General features: G+C 46.0%; 1 protein-coding gene across 8 annotated transcripts in view; it reads left to right on the top strand.

Moving 5' to 3' along the window:
* The window catches only part of DMD (dystrophin), a 4,177,531-nt gene that overhangs the window by 918,773 nt on the left and 3,232,810 nt on the right, over window positions 1-25,948 (top strand). For all 8 annotated transcript variants that reach the window (XM_075336500.1, XM_075336497.1, XM_075336505.1 and 5 more), the window contains exon 5: window positions 3,323-3,415. In XM_075336500.1, coding sequence (XP_075192615.1) covers window positions 3,323-3,415 — 93 coding nt within the window. The remainder of the gene's footprint in view (window positions 1-3,322; window positions 3,416-25,948) is intronic.

Here is a 25,948-nt window from a genome sequence, read left to right as displayed (position 1 = left end):
GTCATTGGGCGATGGGAAGCCAGTGAAGGGATTGGCAGAGTGGCGAGGCTGGGGAATAGCGAGGGGAGCGGTGGATTAAGCAGGCCACAGAGTTTAGGATAGATTGGAGGGGTGCAAGAGTGTTGGAAGGGAGGCCAGAGAGCAGGAGGTTGCAGTAGTCGAGGCGGGGGATGATGAGGGCATGCTCTAATGTTTTTGCTGATTCTTGGGTAAGGAAAGCACGGATCCGGGAGATATTTTTGAGTTGTAGTCTGCATGAGGTGAAGAGGGCTTGGATGTGTGGCTTGAAGGATAGAGCAGAGTCGAGGGTTACTCCAAGGCAACAAGCTTGTGAGACTGGGGAGAGTAAGCAACCATCAAGTTTGATGGAAAGGCTTGTTGGAGGAGATGAGTGAGGAGGAGGAAAGACAATGAACTCTGTTTTGTCCATGTTAAGCTTTAGGAATCGCGCAGAGAAGAAGGATGAAATAGCAGACAGACATTGTGGAATTTTGGTTAGTAGAGAGGTAATGTCAGGTCCAGAGAGGTAGATCTGTGTGTCATCGGCATATAGATGATACTGAAAGCTGTGGGACTCTATGAGCTGTCCCAGGCCGAAGGTGTAGATGGAGAACAGCAGGGGTCCAAGAACTGAGCCTTGGGGGACACCGACAGATATGGGGCGAGATGAGGAAGTGGTGTGAGAATGGGAGACGCTGAAAGTTCGGTCGGTTAGGTATGAGGAAATTCAAGATAGGATTGTCTGTGATGCCAAGAGATGAGAGAATGTGTAGTAGGAGGGAATGGTCTACTGTGTCGAAGGCAGAGGACAGGTCCAGGAGTAGGAGGATAAAGTAGTGTCGCTTGGCTTTGGCGGTTAGTAGATCATTGGTGACTTTCAGTAGAGTGATGTGGTCGGAAGCCAGATTGTAGCTTGTCAAAGAGGCAGCAGGAGGGGAGGTATGAGGACAATTCAAGATGGACATGCTGTTCCAGTATTTTGAGGCATAGGAGAGAAGGGATATGGGGCAATAGTTTGACACAGAGGATGGGTCAAGGGAGGGCTTTTTGAGGATGGGTGTAATGGAGGCATGTTTAAAGTATGAGGGGAATACACCACTTGTTAGTAATAGGTTGAAGAGATGGGTTAGGGCTGGGATGAGGACTGCGGTGATGTTGGTGATGAGGTGCGATGGGAGCGGATCTAGTGCACAGGTGGTTAGATGTGATCTTGAGAGTAGAGTGGAAAGATTATTTTCTGTCATGGGGGAGAAGCTGGATTTTGAGAAAGAGGGCTGAGTAGCTATGATGAGAGGCCGTGGTGATTGTGGGCCAAAGCTTGCTCTGATGTTGTCAATCTTCTGCTTGAAGAAAGAGGCAAAGTCTACAGCTGAGATGAGAGGAGAGAGAGATGGTGCTGGAGGACGGAGGAGAGAATTGAAAGTGTTGAATAGCTGTTTAGGGTTGTGAGAGAGAGAGGATATGAGGGATGAGAAGTAGGTTTGTTTTGCAGCAGTGAGTGTGGACTTGAAGGTGGTGAGGGACTCTTTATATGCAAAGAAGTGCTCAGTGGAATGAGACTTCTTCCATCTGCGCATTGAAATTCTGGAAGCCCGTCTCAGTTGTTTAGTCTGACTTGTGTGCCAGGGTTGCCTGTTGATTGTGCGGGTTTTGGTGTGTGTGAGAGGGGCAGCTGATTCGAGAACTGCAGAAATTGTAGTGTTGTATAAAGTTGCAGCAGCATCAGCATCGTGTAAAAATGCAATATCTGTAACAGGGAGAAGGGACTGAGAAAGAAAGATCTGAGGGGAAGGTGAGATGAGTGGGGATGGGAGAGATGAATAGTTCATTACTAAGTTTAGGGATCAGAGGGGGCAGTACAAAGTGAAGTATTATAGGGAAAAAAGTGAAGAGAAAAAAAAACATTGTTTACTGTGACTATGTATCCAAGTACCTTCCAGTCAATTCCGGCCCAATTCTGGCCTAATTCAATGCATCATACTTATATGGTGCGTACTTGTATTGGTGCAGACGAAAAGTCTGTGCAAACTTTTAGGTGCCCCAATATATACATATACAAGTGCAATCAGCTTTGAAGGAGTGGGGTGCAACAAGAACCTCTTGATCACTCAATAAAAAAATCCAGATGCAGCATCACATTGGCAGAGTAAACAAAGGTCATAAAAGGAAGGTGGGGAACAGGGGGGAGAGGTCACAGTGAAATGCTGGAGCATGCCAGGGAGATATTGAAGCAAAGAGAGATCAGGTCAGCTATATTGGTAAAGTAGGGTGGATGATTTAACATATAGGTATTAGCACAGACAGCAGAGGAAAGGGGAGATCAGTTCAGTTCATGGGAAAGTAGGGTGGATGATTTAACATACCAGGTATTAGCACACACAGCAGAGGAAAGGGGAGATCAGTTCAGTTCATGGGAAAGTAGGGTGGATGATTTAACATACCTGTGGGAAGATAGACATGATGATTAGATGATGGCAGAAAAGTGATGATAGATGACCAAGTGCATCATAATAATATTTCTGGCCTAATTCAACGCATCATACTTATATGGTGCATACTTGTATTGGTGCAGACGAAAAGTTTCACTTAGCTGCTTAGTTTAATTTTGATAAAATCACTGTTTAATCCATTGGAGATTATCACTAAGGACTACTTGGCCTTCTGCTACACGGTCCAGCATATTCTTGAGCTCTATATAACCCTGCCCCCACCACTGATTGACAGCGTTCTGTGTACACTTTATTTTGGCACAAAGCTGTCAATCAGTGTTGTGGACAGGGTTATAGAGCTCCACAATCAAATCCCTGTTAAATCAAAACAGTGAGTTTATCATAATAACAGCAAGCAGCCCAGTAAGTGACACATCACTGGAATTAGTGTCTCTGTCTCTATATTATGCTTCTCTCAGATGGGGTAGCAAAAGCCTGGTAATGGATTCCTTTTAATATTTACATGAGAATGAGAATTTGCAGCTCTTTGGCACAGATTTCAGTTATGTAATATACCAGGAAACTACCGCGTGTGTGCTGTCTCAGCTCCTGAGTCCCCTCCACACTTGCGGACCCGTGCCTGGAATATTTATTAATTTCCTACTGAAGGATCATGTTATTGTAGAGATTATGTTTCTATAACCTCCTTACTAGTTATGGCAATATATTTACAATTCTTTGAGTAATCTTGTTCTTTTTAAGAGAGCAAAAATGTTTTAAAAACTATAAAAGATCCAGATATTAGGAATAATAATAATTTACAGCTTTGTGTGCAATAAATGTATGTAGAATATAACAAAGTTTGTGCTAAAAGGTCTCATTTATTTTTACAGGTTGATTTGGTAAATATTGGCAGCTCAGACATAGTGGATGGGAATCACAAGCTGACCCTAGGATTGATCTGGAGTATCATTCTCCATTGGCAGGTAAGTTTACCTTCTATTGTCTATAATATGTCCTGCCATTGTAAGTAAATTAAAAAAAAAGCGTAAAACAGAAATTAAATGATATTGCATCTGCAGTACATGATTTTTTTATAGTCACATTTTCCCATGTAATAGAAGTTCTAGTTACTGTTACAGTGTTAAATATTACTATTACCGACATGGTCACGTAATGAAAAAAAGAAATAAATAAGGCAGCCGTCATTTGTTTTTACGCATTGCCTATGTGAAAATAGAAAAACCTTCAGCTTTTTATTAGTCTAAATTCTATTGTATTATATCACTTGTTAACCAACTCTGCTGACCAAACCAGTTATAGATAGAAATGATCTATTTTGAGTTTGAAATGTGATAACTAAGGTTCTCATTTTACTATTTTATATTTTTCTCTAAAGAATCCCCCAAAAATACCAAAATCTGTGTACAGTGGCATGCAAAAGTTTGTGCACACCTGGTCAAAATGATTGTTATTGTGAACAGTTAAGCAAGTTGAGGATGAAATTACCTTTAAGGCGGGCTTTACACGCTGCGACATCGCTAGCAATTGCTAGCGATGTCGAGCGCGATAGCACCCGCCAACGTCGTACATGCGATATGTGGTGCTTGCTGCCGTAGTGAACATTATCGCTATGGCAGATTCACAAGCACATACCTGGTCGGCGACGTCGCTGTGACCGTTGAACAATCCCTCCTTCAAGGGTGAGGTGCGTTCGGCGTCACAATGATGTCACCGCAACGTCACTAAGCGGCCGCCCAATGGAAGCGGAGGGGCGGAGAAGAGCGGGACATAACATCCCGCCCACCTACTCCCTTCCGCATTGCCGGTGACCGCAGGTAAGGAGATGTTTGTCGTTCCTGCGGTTTCACACACAGCGATGAGTGGTGCTGCAGGAACGACAAACAACATCGTATCTGCAGCAGTAACGACATTATGGAAATGAACGACGTGACAAAGATCAGCGATATTTTACGCTTTTGCGATCGTTCATCATTGCACCTAGGATTTACACATTGCGATGTTGCTACCGGCGCCGGATGTGCGTCACTAACGACGTGACCCCGACGATATATCGGTAGCGATGTCACAACTTGTAAAGCCCGCCTAAAAGGCATAAAGTTAAAGATCGCACATATTCATTAGTGATGAGCGAGTACTAAAAAGCTCGGGTGCTCGAAGCTCGGGCCGAGCCTCCCAAGATACTCGTGTACTCGGCCCGAGCACCGAGCCCAATGTTATCCTATGGGAGACCCAAGTATTTTTGTGAAATGACCCCCCGGCAGCATGTAGAAACCCTAAAAATGTCACAAAAGTCTCAGAAGAGTACTCAAATGACATGGCATCAGCATGGGGAAGACCCCTTGAAGCATTTATCACTCAAAAGTCACAGCTGTGAACAATTTTGTCCAAGTTTTACGCCATTTTTACGGACTCACCAGAAAACCTTCCAAAATGACACCAAAATGAATTTTCATGGCGGAAATGTTAAGGGCACATACCCAATAGTGAGATAGAGCTGGTGTATGTTACTTTTTGAGATTAATACATGAAAGATTTTACATGAAAACATTGTGTGGCACTCCGATGTCCAAAACGCACGTTTTGTGCTTTTTACTAGCGATGTCGGTCATTTTTTTTTTTTTATTCTATCTCCCTCAGTCCGTCAGTCTGTCTCTCTCTGTCTTGTCTGTCCCCCTCTCACAGTCTGTCGGTCAGTTCCCCCCCCTCTCTCTTACTTACCGTTCCCCGATCACTGCCGCGGCGCTGCACAGCTGTTCAAACTCCGGTGGCTTTTCCTCTTTTGAAAAAGCCGGCCGCTCATTAATCAATCTCCTATTCCCTGCTTTCCTGCTTTTCGGCGCCTATGATTAGTTGCAGTGAGACACGCTCCCACACTGAGTGACAGCTGTCTCACTGCACCCAATCACAGCAGCCAGTGTGTGTATACTGTGCAGTGAAATAAATAATTAAATAATTAAAAAAACGGCGTGCGGTCCCCCCAATTTTAATACCAGCCAGATAAAGCCATACGGCTGAAGGCTGGTATTCTCAGGATGGGGAGCTCCACGTTATGGTGAGCCCCCCACCCTAACAATATCAGTCAGCAGCCGCCCAGAATTGCCGCATACATTAGATGCGACAGTTCTGGGGCTGTACCCGGCTCTTCCCGATTTACCCTAGTGCGTTGGCAAATCGGGGTAATAAGGAGTTAATGGCAGCCCATAGCTGCCACTAAATCCTAGATTAATCATGTCAGGTGTCTCCCCGAGATTCCTTCCATGATTAATCTGTAAATTACAGTTAAAAAACACACACACCCGAAAAATCCTTTATTAGAAATAAAAAACACTAACAAAGTCCCTCATTACCAATTTATTAACCCCGACAAACCCTCCATGTCCGGCGTACTCCACAGTCCTCCAGCGTCGCGTCCAGCTCTGCTGCATGGAAGTGACAGGAGCTGCAGAATACACCGCCGCTCCGGTTACCTCCACGCAGCTAATGAGATGAGTATAGCAATCAGCTGAGCTGTCACTGAGGTTACCTGGATCCAGCGGTGGATGCAGCGGTGGCCGCGGGTAACCTCAGTGACAGCTCAGCTGATCGCGCTACTCACCGCCGCTCCAGTCAGCTCCATGCACCAACTGAGGTGAGTATAGCGATCAGCTGCTGTCACTGAGGTTAATCGCGGCCACCGCTGGATCCAGCGGTGGCCGGGAGTTACCTGACTGACAGCAGCTGATCGCGCTATTCCCTTCATTAGCTGCGTGGAGGTGACCGGAGCGGCGGTGTCTTCTGCAGCTCCTGTCACTTCCATTCAGCAGAGCTGAACGCGACGCCGGAGTCCTTGGAGTACGTCGGACATGGAGGGTTTGTCGGGGTTAACAAATTGGTGATGAGGGACTTTGTTAGTGTTTTTTATTTCTAATAAAGGATTTTTCGTGTGTGTGTGTTTTTTAACTGTAATTTACAGATTAATCATGGAAGGAATCTCGGGGAGACGCCTGACATGATTAATCTAGGATTTAGTGGCAGCTATGGGCTGCCATTAACTCCTTATTACCCCGATTTGCCAACGCACTAGGGTAAATCGGGAAGAGCCGGGTACAGCCCCAGAACTGTCGCATATAATGTATGCGGCAATTCTGGGCAGCTGCTGACTGATATTGTTAGGGTGGGGGGCTCCCCATAACGTGGAGCTCCCCATCCTGAGAATACCAGCCTTCAGCTGTATGGCTTTATCTGGCTGGTATTAAAATTGGGGGGACCGCACGCCGTTTTTTTTAATTATTTATTTATTTATTTTACTGCACAGTATAGACCCGCCCACCGGCTGCTGTGATTGGGTGCAGTGTGACACCTGTCACTCAGCGTGGGGGCGTGTCTCACTGCAACCAATCATAGGCGCCTGTGGGCGTGGAAAGCAGGGAATATGAGATGGCTGTGTACAGAGCACAGCGCGCCGGCCGGTATAAAGGCTCGGTCACGCTGTGCAGGCCGGCCAATCACTGCAATTCCACAACTAACAGGGCTGTGGCATTGCAGTGGTCTGCCAGCCAATCCCTGCATGAGGGCTGGCTCTCAAAAGAGCGCCAACATGCAGGGATGAAGACCACGAGTAAAGCACGAGTATTGCAAAATTACTTGGTACCCGCCGAGTAGCCCGAGTACAGTGATACTCGTGCGAGTACCGAGTAGTAACAAGCATACTCGCTCATCACTAATATTCATTGTATTTTAGGAAAAAATATATATTTATTTTTATCTTTTAAACTTTTAAATGAACATAAAAGGAAAATTAGACTAAGGCCAAAGTTTGGGCACCCTGCTTGGTTAGTACCTAGCAGCACCCCTTGGGCAGGTGTCACAGCTTGCAAATGCTTTTTGTAGCCAGCCAAGAATTTTCCAATTTCTGTTTGACGGATTTTCATCCATTCTTCCTTGGAAGTCTTCCAGTTCTGTGAGATTCCTGGCTTGTTTTGTATGCACTGATCTTTTGAAATCTAGACACAGATTTTCAATGATGTTCAGATCAGGAGACTGTGAGGACATTGTAAAACCTTCAGCTTGCGCTTTTTGAAGCAGTCAATTGTGGATTTTGACATTTGTTTAGGATCATTATCCATTTTTAGAAGCCATCCTCACTTTAACTTCAGCTTTTTTACAGATGGTTTCATCAAGAGTTTGTTGGAAATTCATTGAATCCATTCTTCCCTCTACCTGTGAAATGTTCCCCTTACCATTGGCTGCAACACAACCCCAAAGCATGATCAATCCACCTCCATGCTTAATGGTTGTCGATATGTTAGTTTCCTAATATTTTTCCCTTTTTTTCTCCCCATGTACCTTTCATCATGGCCATCATGGCTAAAGAGTTGCATTTTAACACCACCTGTCCACAGGACTTGTTTCCAAAATGCATCAGGCTTGTTCAGATTTTTTTCACATACTTTTGACTCTAAATTTCATGGTGTGGATGCAAGAGAGGTTTTCTTCTGATGACTCTTCCATGAAGATCATATTTGTGCAGGCGTCTCTGAACAATGGAACAAGGTACCACAACTTCAGAGTCTGCCAAATCATCCTGAAAGTCTTTTGCAGTCATGAGGGAGTTCTGCATGTGTCTGTGTGTTGAGTTATTTATGGGCACACAAAATTTACAGTGGTATATAAGCTGTACAATGACTACTTTACATTGTATTAAAGTGTCATATCTTCAGTATTTTCACATGAAACAATATAATAAAATAATTACAGAAATGTTAGGGATGTACTCACTTTTGTAACATACTTTATGTCTCTTACCTCATGGCAAAGTATTGCGGCTTAAGTATCCATGGTTATTACCACTTATATAGTGACAGTAAGTTGCTTGGGGTCAAAACCATGGATACCTTAGCTGCAATGCCATGCACATGAGGTAAGTGACAAATCAGAAGGATTATACTACATTTCTTAATAGGGGTATTTGCTATTATTAGTATTATTACACCTATTACATATTCAGATAGGATCTTGGAGATAGGAATACCCTTTAATGAAAGGATTGCTGGACTATGATGCACCAAGTTCATTAGTAAGCACACAACACTTAATGGATTTGGAGCATCTTCTCAGTGGGGTGCGCCTCCATACACCTTGTCAGAAATAGTACTGGGGTGATATTGCTGATGTAAGAATCACCACCACTTTTGCAAAATTTGAAAGGCCAGCATAGCTTTGACCCATCCATTCCTGAATCCTCCCCATCTTGGATTACTTTGGCAGTGCTATTGAATGCTGGTATAAACATGACAAAAGTTTCTAAATGTTTGCGCTACTACACATTGCTCAAAAATGTAGTAGGCAATACAGTGTGAGACTAAGGGGTACTTTGCACGTTGCGACATCGCTACTGCAATATCGTCAGGGTCAAATAAAAAGTGACGCACATCCGGCGCCGGTAACGACGTCGCAACGTGTAAAGCCTAGATGCGGCGGTAAACGATCGCAAAAGCGTCGAAAATCGGTGATCTGTGTAGCGTCGGTCATTTTCATAATGTCGCACCAATAGGAGATACGATGTTGTTCCTCGTTCCTGCGGCCGCACACATCGCTGTGTGTGAAGCCGCAGGAGCGAGGAACATCTCCTTACCTGCCTCCACCGGCTATGCGGAAGGAAGGAGGTGGGCGGGATGTTTACGTCCCGCTCATCTCCGCCCCTCCACCTCTATTGGCCGCCTGTTGTGTGACGTCGCTGTGACGCCACACGACCCGCCCCCTTAGGAAGGCATCGGGTCGCCGGCCGGAGCGACGTCGCAGGGCAGGTAAGTGCGTGTGAAGCTGCCGTAGCGATAATGTTTGCTACGGCAGCTATCACAAGATATTGCATGTGCGACGGGGGCGGGTACTATCGCGCTCGGCATCGCTAGCCAATGCTAGCGATGTCGCAGCATGCAAAGTACCCCATAGGGGCTTTATGTGCAACATCTAGCCCCAATGTAGTTCCAGACACATATAAAGAACTAATAAAGTACTGTATTTGGCAAGGGATGTCAAAATAAACAAAAATATTAAAAATGGAAGAAATTCAGGAGCCCTATTAATAACAATATCAGATTAATTTATAATATAAAAATTTGGTCAAGTGTAAAAAGTAGTTGCATTCATAGCAGTTAGATGGTGAAGTCACAAAAATACAGGACCACAATAAGGGCAACAGAATGAAGACAGTTATTTGACCATTGTCCGGGCAGCAATACAATATAAAAATATGCAGGTCATCAGATGAATACCAAAATAACATATGCAAGAAATAAATAGTTTTGCCACCAGGTGGAGTGTACCCCAAGTACACGGTGACAATATCAAATGATGACTGTTTTATCAATCTGCCGAAATATGAGAAAGCAGAGAGATTACAATATGGAAAGTCACAGAATGAGGACCAAATAAAGAAGATAAAAAAACATTTCTTGCTGCTGGAGCATCACTTTGGGATCTAAAGTTTTCCACTTCCTTACCTTTTAAAGGATTCACACTCATAAATGTTTACAGGGGGAAAATAATTTTTTGACAGGTTCTGTTTCAGACTGTCTAGACTAAGAATTAGACAGAGTTGAAAAATCTGCCCCACGGTTGAAATCGAACTTGTATAATGTACTTGTTACTAATGCATGCTTCTATCAGACAGCAGCGTACCTGGTCCAATTAAGATTTTTCATCCCCATTAAATCTGTGTAAACGTACATGTTAGTTTTGCCATTTTGCTCCTCTTCCCAGTGACATCACTGATCCGCAATTCTTCTCCTATGCATTGCAATGTTAAACACAGAGAGCAAACAGGCTGTAGTCTGATTCCATCTTTGTACCATGCCTGATTTTCATAGATCCGTAGACTTTCATGGGTAATTTTTAGGGATGATCAAATACCTCAATTTTTCGGCTTCGCGAATATTCGACGGATAGGTTGCCGCTATGCGACTATTCGATACGCAATGTAAGTCCATGGGAAGCCCGAATAGTCATTATTCGGGTTTCCCATAAACGTACATTGCACATCGAATATTCGCGAATAGTGGAATAGTGGCGACCTATTTGGAAAATATTTGCTAAGCCGAATATTTGAGGTATTTGATCACCCCTAGTAATTTTGATCAGAGATGTTGATTAAAAGTAAACAAATCTGCATGTTTTTTGTGGAAAAGAAGTCAGCATACCTCTTAAATATCAGACAGTGGAACGCTGTTCACCTAGGATATCAGGACATCTGTCTTATTGTTGGGACCCCTGCAGGAATTCATTTGAAAGACTTTTGTCCCCTCCAGAATCAATGAAAAAATAAGATGGCCTAAACAATTGCTGGACAGTTTCAAGTCTTGCTAGTATCCCCTGATGAACCCTGAGAATCTAATGGGTGAAACGCGTCGGGTAGTTTTGATTATCCTAGCAGATAAGTGAAGTGGGGATTCTCTTATTTGTAATACATGCTTTGTCATTGTATAAATGTGGAAATCATAATTATATGACCATACATATTTCTATCATTTCAGTATATGACTATATGACAGTTTGTTTTTCACGGTTTGCACTTTATGGGTGTTGGTGTTAGCATTGGTACCGGATAGCAGCAGGGATAAACCAGGGTCAGCCGACACGGCGCGGATGCACCCAAAAAATTAAGGTGTATTAACCTCTGCTGTCAAACAGTGACAATCTCAGGTATTAGTCCCATGCCTTAAAACATTCTGCCCTTTTTCAGTTATTGTTACTGTATGAGAAGAGTCAGTACGTTATATACACACCCGGTTATTACTCACTATCCAACCTAGTATCTTACTTTGTGAAGTCACCCTTATATGAAATTTGTCTGTTACTTGATTGTGTGGGTATTAGAGATGAGCCACCCCCTTAGCGTTCAAGTTCGGTTCGCCGAACGGAGGCTCCGTTCGACGAACGTTCGACGAGCCATTCGATGAACCACTCGAACCCCATTGAAAACAATGGGAGGCAAACACAAACACATAAAAACACATTATACATGTACACATACTGTTAATAAATATTGCCATAAAACTTACAGGTCCCCGCGACGCGTTCTGCACTCTGTTTCCCACCGCTTTTCCTTCCGATATCCGCTGCATCCTCCCGGTAACAAGCACTGATGATAGGACCTATCGTGACATCAAAATAGCATGTGACCAGTCACGTGTCTATTATCTCATTGGCTACAGGCTGGTCACATGGCTAGACGTCATTGCTAGGTCCTGTCAGTGCATCTCTCCGGTACGCGGAGCTCGTTTGAGCATGTCCATGTACCGGCGAGATGCTCTGGCACATGGTCGACTCCCCATTCCTGCATGTGTGCGCTCTTTACAGAATCAGCCCACATGCAGGGACTATCTGTCACAGCCGGTAAATAGCAGCACCGGGAATCACGTGATCGGAGCAGCATTGCTATGGTAACCCGCCTGTCAGCGGTGACGTCACCTCTTACAGCACGCAGCTTCTGCTCACTCACTGAGTAAATAGACTGCACGGAGCAGCAGCGTTCTTCCTCCCATGCTGTGCTGTCTGATGTAGCAGCGCTGCATGGGTTGAAGGAGAAAGAAGACAGAAGACCATAGATCATGGAGGGATGAGAGGGAGTAATAAACATGGAGTCTCTAATGTGTCTGTGTATTTATTTCTATTAAAGTATTTTTTCTCTGTGTGGTGTCTTTTTTTTAACCCTTTATTAGAGATTCTTAATGGCCGGGTCAAACTTGCCTGACATTAAGAATCTCTGGCATAATACTAGCTAGTAAAACAAAGCTAGTATTAACTCATTATTACCCAGCAAGCCACCCGGCTTCAGGGCTGCTGGAAGAGTTGGATACAGCGCCAGATGATGGCGCTTCTATGAAAGTGCCAATTTCTGGGGCGGCTGCGGACTGCAATTCGCAGCAGAGGGGCCCAGAAAGCTCGGGCCAAACTGTGCTGTGGATTCCAATCCCCAGCTGCCTAGTTGTACCTGGCTGGTCACAAAAATGTGGCGAAGCCCATGTCGATTTATTTTTAATTATTTCATGAAATTCATGAAATAATTAAAAAAGGGCTTCCCTATTTTTTTTATTTCCCAGCCGGGTACAAATAAGCACCTGGGGGTTGGGGGCAGCCGTACCTGCCTGCTGTACCTGGCTGAGCCTTGTAGTTCTGCAGCTGCTGTCTGCTCTCCTGCATACACTAGTGAATGGAGTATGCTGAGCCTTGTAGTTCTGTAGCTGCTGTCTGCTCTCCTCCATACAGACAGACAGCAGACAGCAGCTGCAGAACTACAAGGCTCAGCATACTCCATTCAGGACTGTAGGGAGGAGTTTTTTGCCCCCCCCAAAAAATTATGTGGGCTTTGCCATATTTTTGTATGCTAGCCAGGTACAGCAGGCAGCTACGGGCTGCCCCAACCCCCATCTGCCTATTTGTACACGGCTGAGAACCAATAATATAGGGAAGCCCTTTTTTTTTTTAATTATTTCATGAATTTCATGAAATAACTAAGAAAAAAAATTACGTGGGCTTCAACCAATTTTTGTATCCAGCCAGGTACAACTAGGCAGCTGGGGATTGGAATCCGCAGATCAGGGTGCCCAAGCTTTCTGGGTACCCCTGCTGTGAATTGCAGTCCGCAGCCGCCCCGGAAAATGGCGCTTTCATAGAAGCGCCATCTTCTGGCGCTGTGTCCAACTCTTCAGCTGCCCTGGTGATGGGTGGCTCGCTGGGTAATAATGGGGTTAAGGCTAGCTGTATATTATCAACTGGCCCTAAGCCTGAAATTCATGGTGTCACGCCAATATTAGACATGGCCACCATGAATTTCTAGTACAGATAAAAAAAAACACAACACACAGAAAAATATTTTTATTAGAAATAAAACACAACACAATTAATGACTCCATCTTTATTGAAATAAAGAACCCCCCTCCGCAGTAATCCTGGGTCAAGGGTCCTGCGCCGTCCAATCCGGATCCAATATTATCTAATCGGTTTGCTGGAAAGCAAGAGAGAGAGAGAAAGAGAGAGAAAGAGAGAGAGAGAAAGAGAGAGAAAGAGAGGAAGAGAGAGAGAGAGAGAAAGAGAGGAAGAGAGAAAAAGAGAGAGAAAGAGAGAGAGAGAGGAAGATAGAGAGAAAGGGAGAGGAAGAGAGAAAGAGAGAGAGAAAAAGAGAATGAAAGAGAGAGAGAGAAAGAGAGAGAGAAAGAGAGAGAGAGAGAGAGAGAGAGAGGAGAAAGCAATGCAGCCTCATTCCGTGAACTGCTCCGATTTTAGAGGTGTGTCCCGCGGCTCACAGCTGATGTCCGGCTCCTCCCCTCAGTGCATAATTAAATTAAATTATAATTATAAATAAAAATTATGGCATAATTTAAAATGAAAAATAAATTAATTTTTTACCAGGACGGCCAGGTCTTGAACTCATGAACTATTGCTTCTTAGACGCGAGCTCTATCCATTGAGCCACTGGTTCTATTGAGAAACAGAGGGAGATTTGGTAATCTTGACGTCTGCATTGCAGTGAAGTCCGGTGACAGCGCTGCTCACATCAGGTGCTGCGTGGAGAGGACACAGATCGCTCCCTGTCATCTTCATGTAGCGGAGCTGACAGTGTTGTGTGGATTACTTCGGACCTGGATTGTTGTTTTTAGGATTAATAAAGAGGTAAATGTGGTGTTTTTTGTCTTTTATTCCAAATAAAGGATTTTTTGCTATGTGTTTCTTTACTTTCACTTACAGTTTAATCATGGAAGGTATCTCGGGGAAATGCTTGGCATGATTAACTCCTTATTACCCCGATTGCCACCTCACCAGGGCAATTCGGGATGAGCTGGGTAGAGTCCTGGGACTGTCACATCTAATGGATGCGGCAATTCTGGGCAGCTGCTGGGTGATATTGTTAGGGTGGTGGGCTCCCCATAATGTGGTGCTCTCCGTCCTGACAATACCAGCCTCCAGCCATGTGGCTTTATCCTGGCTGGTATCAAATATGGGGGAACCGCATTTTTTTTTTTTTATTATTATTTATTTTACTGCATGATATAGAGCCGTCCGCCGGTGGCTGTGATTGGTTGCAGTGAAACAGCTGTCACTCATCATGGGGGTGTGTCTGACTGCAACCAATCATGGGCGACGGTGGGTGGAGAAAGCACGGAAAAACTAATTGAATAATGAAGCGGCAGCCATTTTCAAAAGAGTAAATGCCGCTGAAGATTTGTGACAGCTGTGCAGCGAGACGCCCATGATCGGTGAGTAGGAAAGAGAGAGGGATTTTGCTGGGGTCGCAGGATGCATGCAGATACAAAAGGTGTGCACATAGCCTTACTGTGAAAAGCCATGTTTTTGGTGCTCAAACCGTTCTCGAACGTAAATAAAACTGCCGAACTTTTAGAAAATCGTTCGAGTTCGTCGAACAACTCGAACACCCTCCAAAACCACTCGAACATGAAATTGGCGAACCTCGAACATCTAAGCTATATCACTAAACTTTTTTATGTATTGGTTTAAATGTTTTGGGTTGATTTGTAAATATAAGACAGCCCATAATGATCATTAGGTGAGATTTTGACATTTCATATTTTTGATTAGTCAAAAACACAGCGTCTTAAGCCCGCTTTACACGCTTCAATATATCTCACAATCCGTCGTTGGGGTCAAGTTGTAAGTGACGCACATCCGGCATCGTTCGTTACGTATTTGCGTGTGACACCTACGTGTGATCAAGATTGAACGCAAAAATGGTGATCGCATACACGTCGTTTATTCCTCATACATTGGACGTTTTGTTGTACGAAACTAGTTAATTGAAACGTGTGACATCCCTCATACTATTTTGATGTCTGAGGCTATGTGCGCAGGTGTGCGCTCTGCACCGCAGCTTAAAAAAGGTCCGCTTCAGAGCGCAGCTGAAAAGCTGCTTCTGAAGCGCCTCACAATGTCTGTCATTCACTAATCTCTGTCAGTCGGTCACTATCTCTGTCCCTCTCTCTCTGTCCATGTCAGTCTATCCCTCTTACCCCCTCTCTCATACTCACTGATCCCCGATCACCGGCGCGGCGCTGCACGGCATTCACACTGCTCCGGCGGCTTTTACTAGTTTGAAAAAGCTGGCCGCTCATTAAACAATCTCGTATTCCCTGCTTTCCCCGCCCACCGGCGCCTATGATTGGTTGCAGTGAGACACGCCCCCACACTGAGTGACAGGTGTCTCACTGCACCCAATCACAGCAACCGGTGGGCGTGTCTATACTGTGCAGTGAAAAAAAAAATTAAATAATTAAAGAAAACGGCGTGCGGACCCCCCCAATTTTAAAACCAGCCAGATAAAACCATATGGCTGAAGGCTGGTATTCTCAGGATGGGGAGCTCCACGTTATGGGGAGCCCCCCAGCCTAACAATATCAGCCAGCAGCCGCCCAGAATTGCCACATACATTAGATGCGACAGTTCTGGGACTGTACCCGGCTCTTCCCGATTTGCCCTGGTGCGTTGGCAATCGGGGTAAAAAGGAGTTATTGGCAGCCCACAGCTCTGCTGCATGGAGGTGACCAGAGCTGTAGAATACACCGCCACTCCTGTCAGCTCCACGCAGCTAATGAAGGGAATAGCGCGATCAGCTGAGCTGTCACTGATGTTACCCGCTGTCACTGGATACAGTGGTGGCCGCGAGTAACCTCAGTGACAGCTCAGCTGATCGCACGGCTGTCTTCAGTTGCTGCATGAAGCTGTCAGGAGTGGCGGTGTATTCTGCAGCTCCGGTCACCTCCATGCAGCAGAGCTGGAAGCGACGCTGGACCATCCTGGATTACGCCGGACATGGAGGGCTTTTTCGGGCTTATTAAAGTGGTGAACGAGGGTATATGTTTGTGTTTTTTATTTCTAATACAGGTTTTTTTCGGGTGTGTGTGTTTATTTACTGTCACTTACAGATTAATCATGGAAGGTATCTCGGGGAGACGCCTGACATGATTAATCTAGGAGTTATTGGCAGCTATGGGCTGCCAAAAACTCCTTATTACCCCGATTTGTCAACGCACCAGGGCAAATCGGGAAGAGCCGGGTACAGTCCCAGAACCGTAGCATCTAATGTATGCGGCAATTCTGGGCGGCTGCTGGCTGATATTGTTAGGCTGGGGGGCTCCCCATAACATGGAGCTCCCCATCCTGAGAATACCAGCCTTCAGCCGTATGGCTTTATCTGGCTGGTTTTAAAATTGGGGGGGACAGCACGTCATTTTTTTTAATTATTTAATTATTTATTTCCCTGCACAGTATACACACGCCCACCGGCTGCTGTGATTGGGTGCAGTGAGACACCTGTCAGTCAGCGTGGGGGCGTGTGTCACTGCAACCAATCATAGGCACCGGTGGGCGGGGAAAGCAGGGAATACGAGATTGTTTAATGAGCGGCCGGCTTTTGAAAATAGTAAAAGCCGCCGGAGCAGTGTGAATGCCGTGCAGCGCCGCGCCGGAGATCGGGGATCGGTGAGTATATGAGAGAGGGCTGCTCAATTCAGTTACTCAGGAGTTTAGCGGTCACCGGTGAGTCCTTCACTGGTGACCGCTAATCAGGACGCGACTAGAGATGAGCGAACCGGTCCCGGTTCGGCTCGAGGCCGGTTCGCCGAACGGAGGTCCCGTTCGAGTTTGGCTCGTCGAACGTTCGACGAACCGAACTCGAACTGCATAGGAAACAATGGCAGGCAATCACAAACACAGAAAAACACCTAGAAAACACCCTCAAAGGTGTCCAAATGGTGACAAACAACTCAAACACATGGGAAAGTGACAAGGACATATACTCATGCGAAAACAAAACAACTGGACAAGGAAAAAGAGGAGGACACACAGATATATGAGTATATGCAAGGAAACATCGATTCCATTATTGTGCAACTTGAGCCCTGCTCATTTTAGGCTTCCAATCTTGATAAATTGCCTGAGCTTGCCACGTACGCCTTGGGGATCTTGTCGTGTCCTGCAGCCAGCGTTCTCTCGGAACCTGTCTTCAGTGCTGCTGGGGGTCTGCTGGCAGATAAGCACACGTGTCTGTCCACTGACAATGTGGACATGGCTCTCAGAGGACTTTTCTTCCCCTGGGTCAGCCACGGGAGGTGAAAGGCACGCGTATTTTTGAGAGTGCTTCATGCAAAGCATCTTTTTCATCTTGAAAATTGGGTCAATTGATGCCAGTCAAGTGGGGTGTGTGTGGCCCAATTAGTGGCAACGAGAGAGACTGTGGTTGGAGTCCCCTCGCTGTGTTTCTAAAAGAACCAAGATGAACAAGTCATGGCTCTCAGAGGACTTTTCTTCCCCTGGGTCAGCCAGGGGACGGGAAAGGCACGCGTATATTTAAGAGTGCTTCATGCAAAGCATCTTTTTCTTTTTCAAAAGGGGGCTCAACCGATGCCAGTCAAGTGGGGTGTGTGTGGCACAGTTAGTGTAAATGAGGGAGACTGTGGTTGGAGTCCCCTCGCTGTGTCTCTAAAAGAACCAAGATGAACAAGTCATGGCTCTCAGCGGACTTTTCTTCCCCTGGGTCAGCCAGGGGACGGGAAAGGCACGCGTATTTTTGAGAGTGCTTCATGCAAAGCATCTTTTTCTTTTTCAAAAGGGGGCTCAACCGATGCCAGTCAAGTGGGGTGTGTGTGGCACAGTTAGTGTAAACGAGGGAGACTGTGGTTGCAGTCCCCTCGCTGTGTTTCTAAAAGAACCAAGATGAACAAGTCATGGCTCTCAGAGGACTTTTCTACCCCTGGGTCAGCCAGGGGACGGGAAAGGCACGCGTATTTTTGAGAGTGCTTCATGCAAAGCATCTTTTTCTTTTTCAAAAGGGGGGTCAACCGATGCCAGTCAAGTGGGGTGTGTGTGGCACAGTTAGTGTAAACGAGAAAGACTGTGGTTGGAGTCCCCTCGCTGTGTCTCTAACAGAACCAAGATGAACAAGTCATGGCTCTCAGAGGACTTTTCTTCCCCTGGGTCAGCCAGGGGACGGGAAAGGCACGCGTATTTTTGAGCGTGCTTCATGCAAAGCATCTTTTTCTTTTTCAAAAGGGGGCTCAACCGATGCCAGTCAAGTGGGGTGTGTGTGGCACAGTTAGTGTAAACGAGGGAGACTGTGGTTGGAGTCCCCTCGCTGTGTTTTACATGCTTTTAGAAGGGCATGACATGGCTTGGAGGTTGACTTTCAGCATCTGCAAACTGTTGGCTACCAAAATGCTGCCTTTCCAACAACTGTGGTTATAGACAATGAGGAACATACTGATGAAGATGAGACGCAGATACCCGATTGGGATGACAACTTAAATATTCGGTCAGGGCAAGAAGAGGCTCGGTCTGAGGGGGAGGGGAGTGCAAACACAACAATTGATGATGAAGTTCTAGATCCCACCTACTGTCAACCCACAGTCAGACACTCGAGGAGGTCAACAGAGGCGGTGGAGGAGGATGCAACCGACGACAAAGTAACCTTGCGCCTTCCTGGACACAGTCGGAGCACTGGTAGCACGTCTACAACTGCATCCTCAGCCACCACTCTGCCTCTGAGCATTATTCGGGGTGGATCAACAGGTCGCATGGCCTCTAAGCCTTGCCTAGCCTAGTCCTTTTTTGACATAAAAAAAGATCGCCCAAATTATGTGATCTGTAACATTTGGCATGGTTATCTTAGTAGAGGTCAAAACCTCAGCAGTTTGACAACTTCTTCCATGAATCGTCACATGAATAAATATCATATGGCCTGGTGGGAAGCTCACCGTGCTGCAATGCGGCCTAGCAGAGCCAACCATCCACCGCCTGCCCCTTCCAGTGCATCCGCGCGCTCGTCATCTTCTAGGACTGTGGGGACAGCTGTCACACCTGTTTTTCCACCCACAACTTCCACCACTGTAACCGCAACAGGCAGTTTTCTTGGTAGGTCGTCAGTTGGTTTGGAAGGGGAAACAAGTGATTGTGTACAGCTCTCTCAAACATCGATAGCACCAACGTTGGATGAAGGCAACATCATGTCTCCGTCTGCACTTTCCTCACAAACCTGCATTTTTCCAGGGACACCCTATTCAACACCGTCTACACACAGCAGCCAGATCTCTGTCCCTCAGATGTGGTCAAATAAAAGGCCACTTCCTGCGACCCATGACAAAGCTAAGAGGTTGACTCTATCCCTCTGTAAGCTGTTGGCTACCGAAATGCTGCCTTTCCGCCTAGTGGACACACAGGAATTTAGAGACCTTATGTCTGTCGCTGTGCCCCAGTACCAGATGCCCAATCACCACTGCTTCTCCAAGAAAAGCATGCCCGCGCTACACCAGCATGTCGCACACAACATCACCACTTCCTTGAGAAAATCTGTGTGCGACAGGGTGCATTTCAACACAGATACTTGGACCAGTAAGCATAGACAGGGTCATTACATGTCACTGACTGGGCACTGGCAAACTATGGTGAGAGATGGAGAAGGGTCTGCTGTACAAGTCTTGCCGTCCCCACGAGTTGTTTCAATCCTTCTTCTGTATGTAGAAGTTAATACACTGCTTCTGCCTCTTCAACCTCGTGTGGGTCCTCCACCTTGGCGCAAACCCTGTGTGGTCAGGCCACCCTTCCTTGTAACTGCGCACAAGGACTACCACACACCTCCTTACTATGCTGGCAGCAGAGCTCAATGCCATCAGGCGGTCAAAGTTTTACTTTGAAATGTATGGGAAATGTGAGTCACACCGCTATTCCAGAGAATAGTAGTCAGGCAGGGTCAAAACATTAATTGAGGAACAGAATGGGACGGCCAGGACTTAATCAGAAAACAAGCAGAGGTGAAATGCGGATCGGCCAACAAGGTACATAAACAGCAAGCAGGAAAAGTAGTCAGGTAACAAGCACACAAAATCATAAAACTGAACTGGGGGTAAAATTAACCAGAGGTTCATAGCTATGTCTGGCAGTGGTCTGCAGACAGGATGTGCATAAAAAAGGGTGTGGTGTCTTCCCATTGTTTGTAGCTGAATGATGGTATTTCATCTGTGAGATACCTACCAGCTACATTCAGCCAGAGATTCTGCATCTGTCAAGGTAATGCAGCCCAGTGGGTGAGCATAACCTGCGTCCACCTGCGCCGCTGGCATCGACTCCTCTCCCATCATCAGCACTATTCATGAAAGGAACACGTTGTCACCTGGCGACCGGAGTACAAATTGACGGAGCGGACTCCGTTGGTGACTTAACAGCCGTGTGCGGCAATGATGCAAACCTGGCTGCGGGCCATCGTCAGGGCAATGTGACACACGTGCCTTGTATGGTTCACGTGTTGAACCGAATTCTCCAGCAATTTTTAAAACACCATCACGGCCTACATGGCCTTGTGCAGCGGGCACGCTCGCTATGTACTCACTTCCATCTTGCGCACACAGCAGCTCAACAACTTTCATCACTCCGGAAGTCTTAGGCGGGCTTTGCACACTACGACATCGCAGGCCGATGCTGCGATGTCGAGTGCGATAGTCCCCGCCCCCGTCGCAGCAGCGATATGTGGTGATAGCTGGCGTAGCGAAAGTTATCGCTAAGCCAGCTTCACACACACACTCACCTGCCGTGCGACGTCCCTGTGGCCGTCGACCCGCCTCCTTGTTAAGGGGGCGGGCCGTGCGGCGTCACTGCGACGTCACACGGTAGGCGGCCAATCAGAGCGGAGGGGCGGAGATGAGCAGGATGTAAACATCCCGCCTACCTCCTTCCTTCCGCATATCCTACGGAAGCCGCAGTGAGGCCGGTAGGAGATGTTCCTCGCTCCTGCGACTTCACACACCGATGTGTGCTGCCGCAGGAGCGAGGAACAACATCGGACCATTGTGTCAGCGTAATTATGGATTACGCCGACGCTGTACCGATGATACGATTACGACGCTTTTGCGCTCGATAATCGTATCATCTAGGCTTTACACACTACGATGTCGCCTGCGATGCCGGATGTGCGTCACTTTCAATTTGACCCCACCGACATCGCACCTGCGATGTCGCAGTGTGCAAAGTGCCCCTTAGGGTCTGGCAGTTAAACGCCGGAAATGCGATGTTCCGACACGCAGGAATTGGAATCTGCACATGTTGCAGCGTGTGTGGCAGCAACGCAGAGCCCTGCTGAAATACGGTATGACATATAGCCTGGGATAACTTGATCAAGAGGTGGTGCAGATCACGCTGCTGGAGTGGTGTCAGATCAAGGACCTATGCACCCTGCTACACAGTTTTGAAATGTCGACGAAGATGTTTAGCACTGGCAATGTCATTCTCAGCGTGACAATTCTGGTCATCTACATGATGGAGCACACTGTAATTATTATTCGGAGTCAGGTGTTGGGACAAGAGGAAGGGGAGGAAGTACAGGAGGAGTCATATGCGGAAGGGATAACAAGATCTACGAGGTCCAGATGGTCAGCGGCACCTATGCGGCATTCATGGTGAGGGAGAGGGATTAACAAGGGATCATAGTATCAGCAAAAAGTGTTGATGAAAGTGCAGGAGCCCATGAAGAAATGGAGGACGAACTGGCGATGGGCATGGAAGACTCAGCAGATGAGTGAGAGCTTGCTCACATTTCGGTTGTGCGAGGTTGTGGGGAGAGGGCAGAGGAAGGATGCACGATTCTCACCTCTCTGCCACCAACACACCAAGGACTTGGTCCTCCTGGATGCACAAGACCCATGAGCGCCTTCTTGCTGCACTACCTACATGACCCTCGGATTGTATGAATTTGAAGTAATCCTGAATACTGGGTTGCCACACTGTTAGATCCCCGGTACAAGACAAAATTTGGCGAACTAATTCCTGCCATAGAAATGGACGCACGTATACAGGAGTATCTGCAGAATGTGGTATGCAATCTTAGATCTACTTTTCCACTAAACACCAGTGCTGCACAGAGTGAATCTCAACGCTTTGTCATGGATAGGAGGAAATGGTCTTTTACTTGTCCACATCGGAGGGACCGAGGGATGGCTGCTGTGCTGAGATGGCGTTGAGTACGGTGTCCCTGCACAGTTGCACTTTTGGTCATATCCCAAAATGAGTTGAAAAGGACAGATGCTCTTGGAACGGGGAACAGGTGTGTTGGAAAGGGGAAAAAAGTTTTGGTCCGTGGATTTGGTGGTTAAGCAACTGTAACATTTGCTGAAGAAACACCATCTGTTACAGTGGGACTGGCAGATTTGGATAAAGTGGTATATAATCTGTGACCGCTATATAACGAAAATTAATAAGAAAAGAAAGAGAAAGGTATATATCCCCATCAGCAGTCAGTGTCCACCGTGCTCCCAGTTGGAAAAGGAGAGGTTGGCAACTGGAAGGTTTGGTGGAGGATACAGAGCTGTGTGGCTATGAAACTAATAGTTGCCTGAACCGAGTTAGACGCCATTCGGATCTGGAGACTGTGAGCCCTGTTAGCGTCACAGGGTCCACATGCCCACCCAGCCCAGGAACTCCCTGTTAACAACACAGGGGCCATTGAGTATGCTGACCGTGTGCGTAGGGGCACACCTGTGGACAGCAGGCGCATCAGCAGCAGCAGGCCTGTTAATGCCACTGGGCTGCACAAGCAGGACTGGTAGGACAGGAGCTGGTCTTAACCGTTCTGCGTTACGAACTGTGGTGGTGGCCTGCATCGACACCCTATCCCTGCCTACCTCTGGCCTAAAGCCGCAATGGGTTCAACACATGGAGGTGTGCTCTTTCGGAGCATAATAGAAGACTGCGCACCTCCTTGTTGGCTCCAGCCCCTTTTATAACCTGGGTCAGCCCCAAACCAGGGTGAACCACAATGCACCTCCTGGAGACAAAAGTAGAGTGACACGTCATGAGTGGCATAACTAGCGTCCTATTTGGAACCGCAACTTCAATGATGACCTCATGGCTGCCATGACCCAAACACCTCACCAGTCATCGTCTGACCATCAATAATGCGGTGACAAGTCATAGGTGTGGGCCTCTGCAAGCCATTTGGGAGGACACCTGATGCCCTGTGGTCTATATGGGACCCCCACATCAGGGCCAGGGCCAAAGAGGTCATTACCGGACCTAGTCTCTGATGCAGGAAGTGCCTGAGCATGCTCAGTAGCATGAAATACAGTCTCTGAAAAAAGACTATCAGCTTTAGCATGGTGTCTAGGCACAAAACAGGACTTAGACCCGGCACGGAATGCAAGCACCTGTGCAAAGATGCTTTTCACACTTAGTGTGGGACCATGCGCTGTATCCCGAAAAGAAGACTTAGCGTCAGGAATAACACAGTCAGGCTGAGCATACTCACTAGGCGAAACACTGTAATTATGCTGCAGCTGGGGTAAATCGGCACACGCATGCGCACTAGCTGCCTCTCCACACTTAGACGTGGAGGGGAAATTGCTCTTGGAGATGCTGTCTATGAACAGAAGGAAAAGCTAAAGGAAGCCTGACTTTCTATCCCTCCGAATTATGAAATGCAGCAATGAATTCCATGAGTTTGCTATAACATTAGCGTAGCAAAATGTGCATGAGGGTGTCATGTAGAGGTGCTAGAAATAGCTTGTCAGCAGTGGGGCACTAATGGAATACAAGAGCCAGTTCTATGATGCCACTAAATGGCAGTATTTTGTGCTATCATTATAGCTTATTAAAAACAGAGCAGGAGGGTGTCATGCAGAGGTGCTGCACATAGATTTGCAGTAGTGTGAATAGACAAAAGTACAATAGCCACGTTTAGGATGCCACTAGGTACACTGAGTGTTTGCTAGTATAATGGCTTAGTTTAAAAAAGTTGGAGTGTGCAATGCAGGCAGACGTGCTGCAAATATCTTTACAATAGTGTGAATAGACAAAAGTACAATAGCCACGTTTAGGATGGCACTAGGTACACTGAGTGTTTGCTAGTATAATGGCTTAGTTTAAAAAAGTTGGAGTGTGCAATGCAGGGAGACGTGCTGCAAATATCTGTACAATAGTGTGAATATACAAAAGTACAATAGCCACGTTTAGGATGCCACTAGGTACACTGAGTGTTTGCTAGTATAATGGCTTAGTTTAAAAAAGTTGGAGTGTGCAATGCAGGGAGACGTGCTGCAAATATCTTTACAATAGTGTGAATAGACAAAAGTACAATAGCCACGTTTAGGATGCCACTAGGTACACTGAGTGTTTGCTAGTATAATGGCTTAGTTTAAAAAAGTTGGAGTGTGCAATGCAGGGAGACGTGCTGCAAATATCTTTACAATAGTGTGAATAGAAAAAAGTACAATAGCCACGTTTAGGATGCCACTAGGTACACTGAGTGTTTGCTAGTATAATGGCTTAGTTTAAAAAAGTTGGAGTGTGCAATGCAGGCAGACGTGCTGCAAATATCTTTACAATAGTGTGAATAGACAAAAGTACAATAGCCACGTTTAGGATGCCACTAGGTACACTGAGTGTTTGCTAGTATAATGGCTTAGTTTAAAAAAGTTTGAGTGTGCAATGCAGGCAGACGTGCTGCAAATATCTTTACAATAGTGTGAATAGACAAAAGTACAATAGCCACGTTTAGGATGGCACTAGGTACACTGAGTGTTTGCTAGTATAATGGCTTAGTTTAAAAAAGTTGGAGTGTGCAATGCAGGCAGACGTGCTGCAAATATCTTTACAATAGTGTGAATAGACAAAAGTACAATAGCCACGTTTAGGATGCCACTAGGTACACTGAGTGTTTGCTAGTAAAATGGCTTAGTTTAAAAAAGTTTGAGTGTGCAATGCAGGGAGACGTGCTGCAAATATCTGTACAATAGTGTGAATATACAAAAGTACAATAGCCACGTTTAGGATGCCACTAAGTACACTGAGTGTTTGCTAGTATAATGGCTTAGTTTAAAAAAGTTTGAGTGTGCAATGCAGGCAGACGTGCTGCAAATATCTTTACAATAGTGTGAATAGACAAAAGTACAACAGCCACGTTTAGGATGCCACTAGGTACACTGAGTGTTTGCTAGTATAATGGCTTAGTTTAAAAAAGTTTGAGTGTGCAATGCAGGCAGACGTGCTGCAAATATCTTTACAATAGTGTGAATAGACAAAAGTACAATAGCCACGTTTAGGATGCCACTAGGTACACTGAGTGTTTGCTAGTATAATGGCTTAGTTTAAAAAAGTTGGAGTGTGCAATGCAGGCAGACGTGCTGCAAATATCTTTACAATAGTGTGAATAGACAAAAGTACAATAGCCACGTTTAGAATGCCACTAGGTACACTGAGTGTTTGCTAGTATAATGGCTTAGTTTAAAAAAGTTGGAGTGTGCAATGCAGGGAGACGTGCTGCAAATATTTTTACAATAGTGTGAATAGACAAAAGTACAATAGCCACGTTTAGGATGGCACTAGGTACACTGAGTGTTTGCTAGTATAATGGCTTAGTTTAAAAAAGTTGGAGTGTGCAATGCAGGGAGACGTGCTGCAAATATCTGTACAATAGTGTGAATAGACAAAAGTACAATAGCCACCTTTAGGATGCCACTAGGTACACTGAG

The sequence above is a fragment of the Anomaloglossus baeobatrachus genome, chromosome 2 (genome assembly GCF_048569485.1).
Source record: "Anomaloglossus baeobatrachus isolate aAnoBae1 chromosome 2, aAnoBae1.hap1, whole genome shotgun sequence".
NCBI lineage: Eukaryota > Metazoa > Chordata > Amphibia > Anura > Aromobatidae > Anomaloglossus > Anomaloglossus baeobatrachus.
The sequence above is the reverse complement of the archived record's forward strand: the minus strand, read 5'-3'. Positions and strand labels throughout refer to the sequence as shown.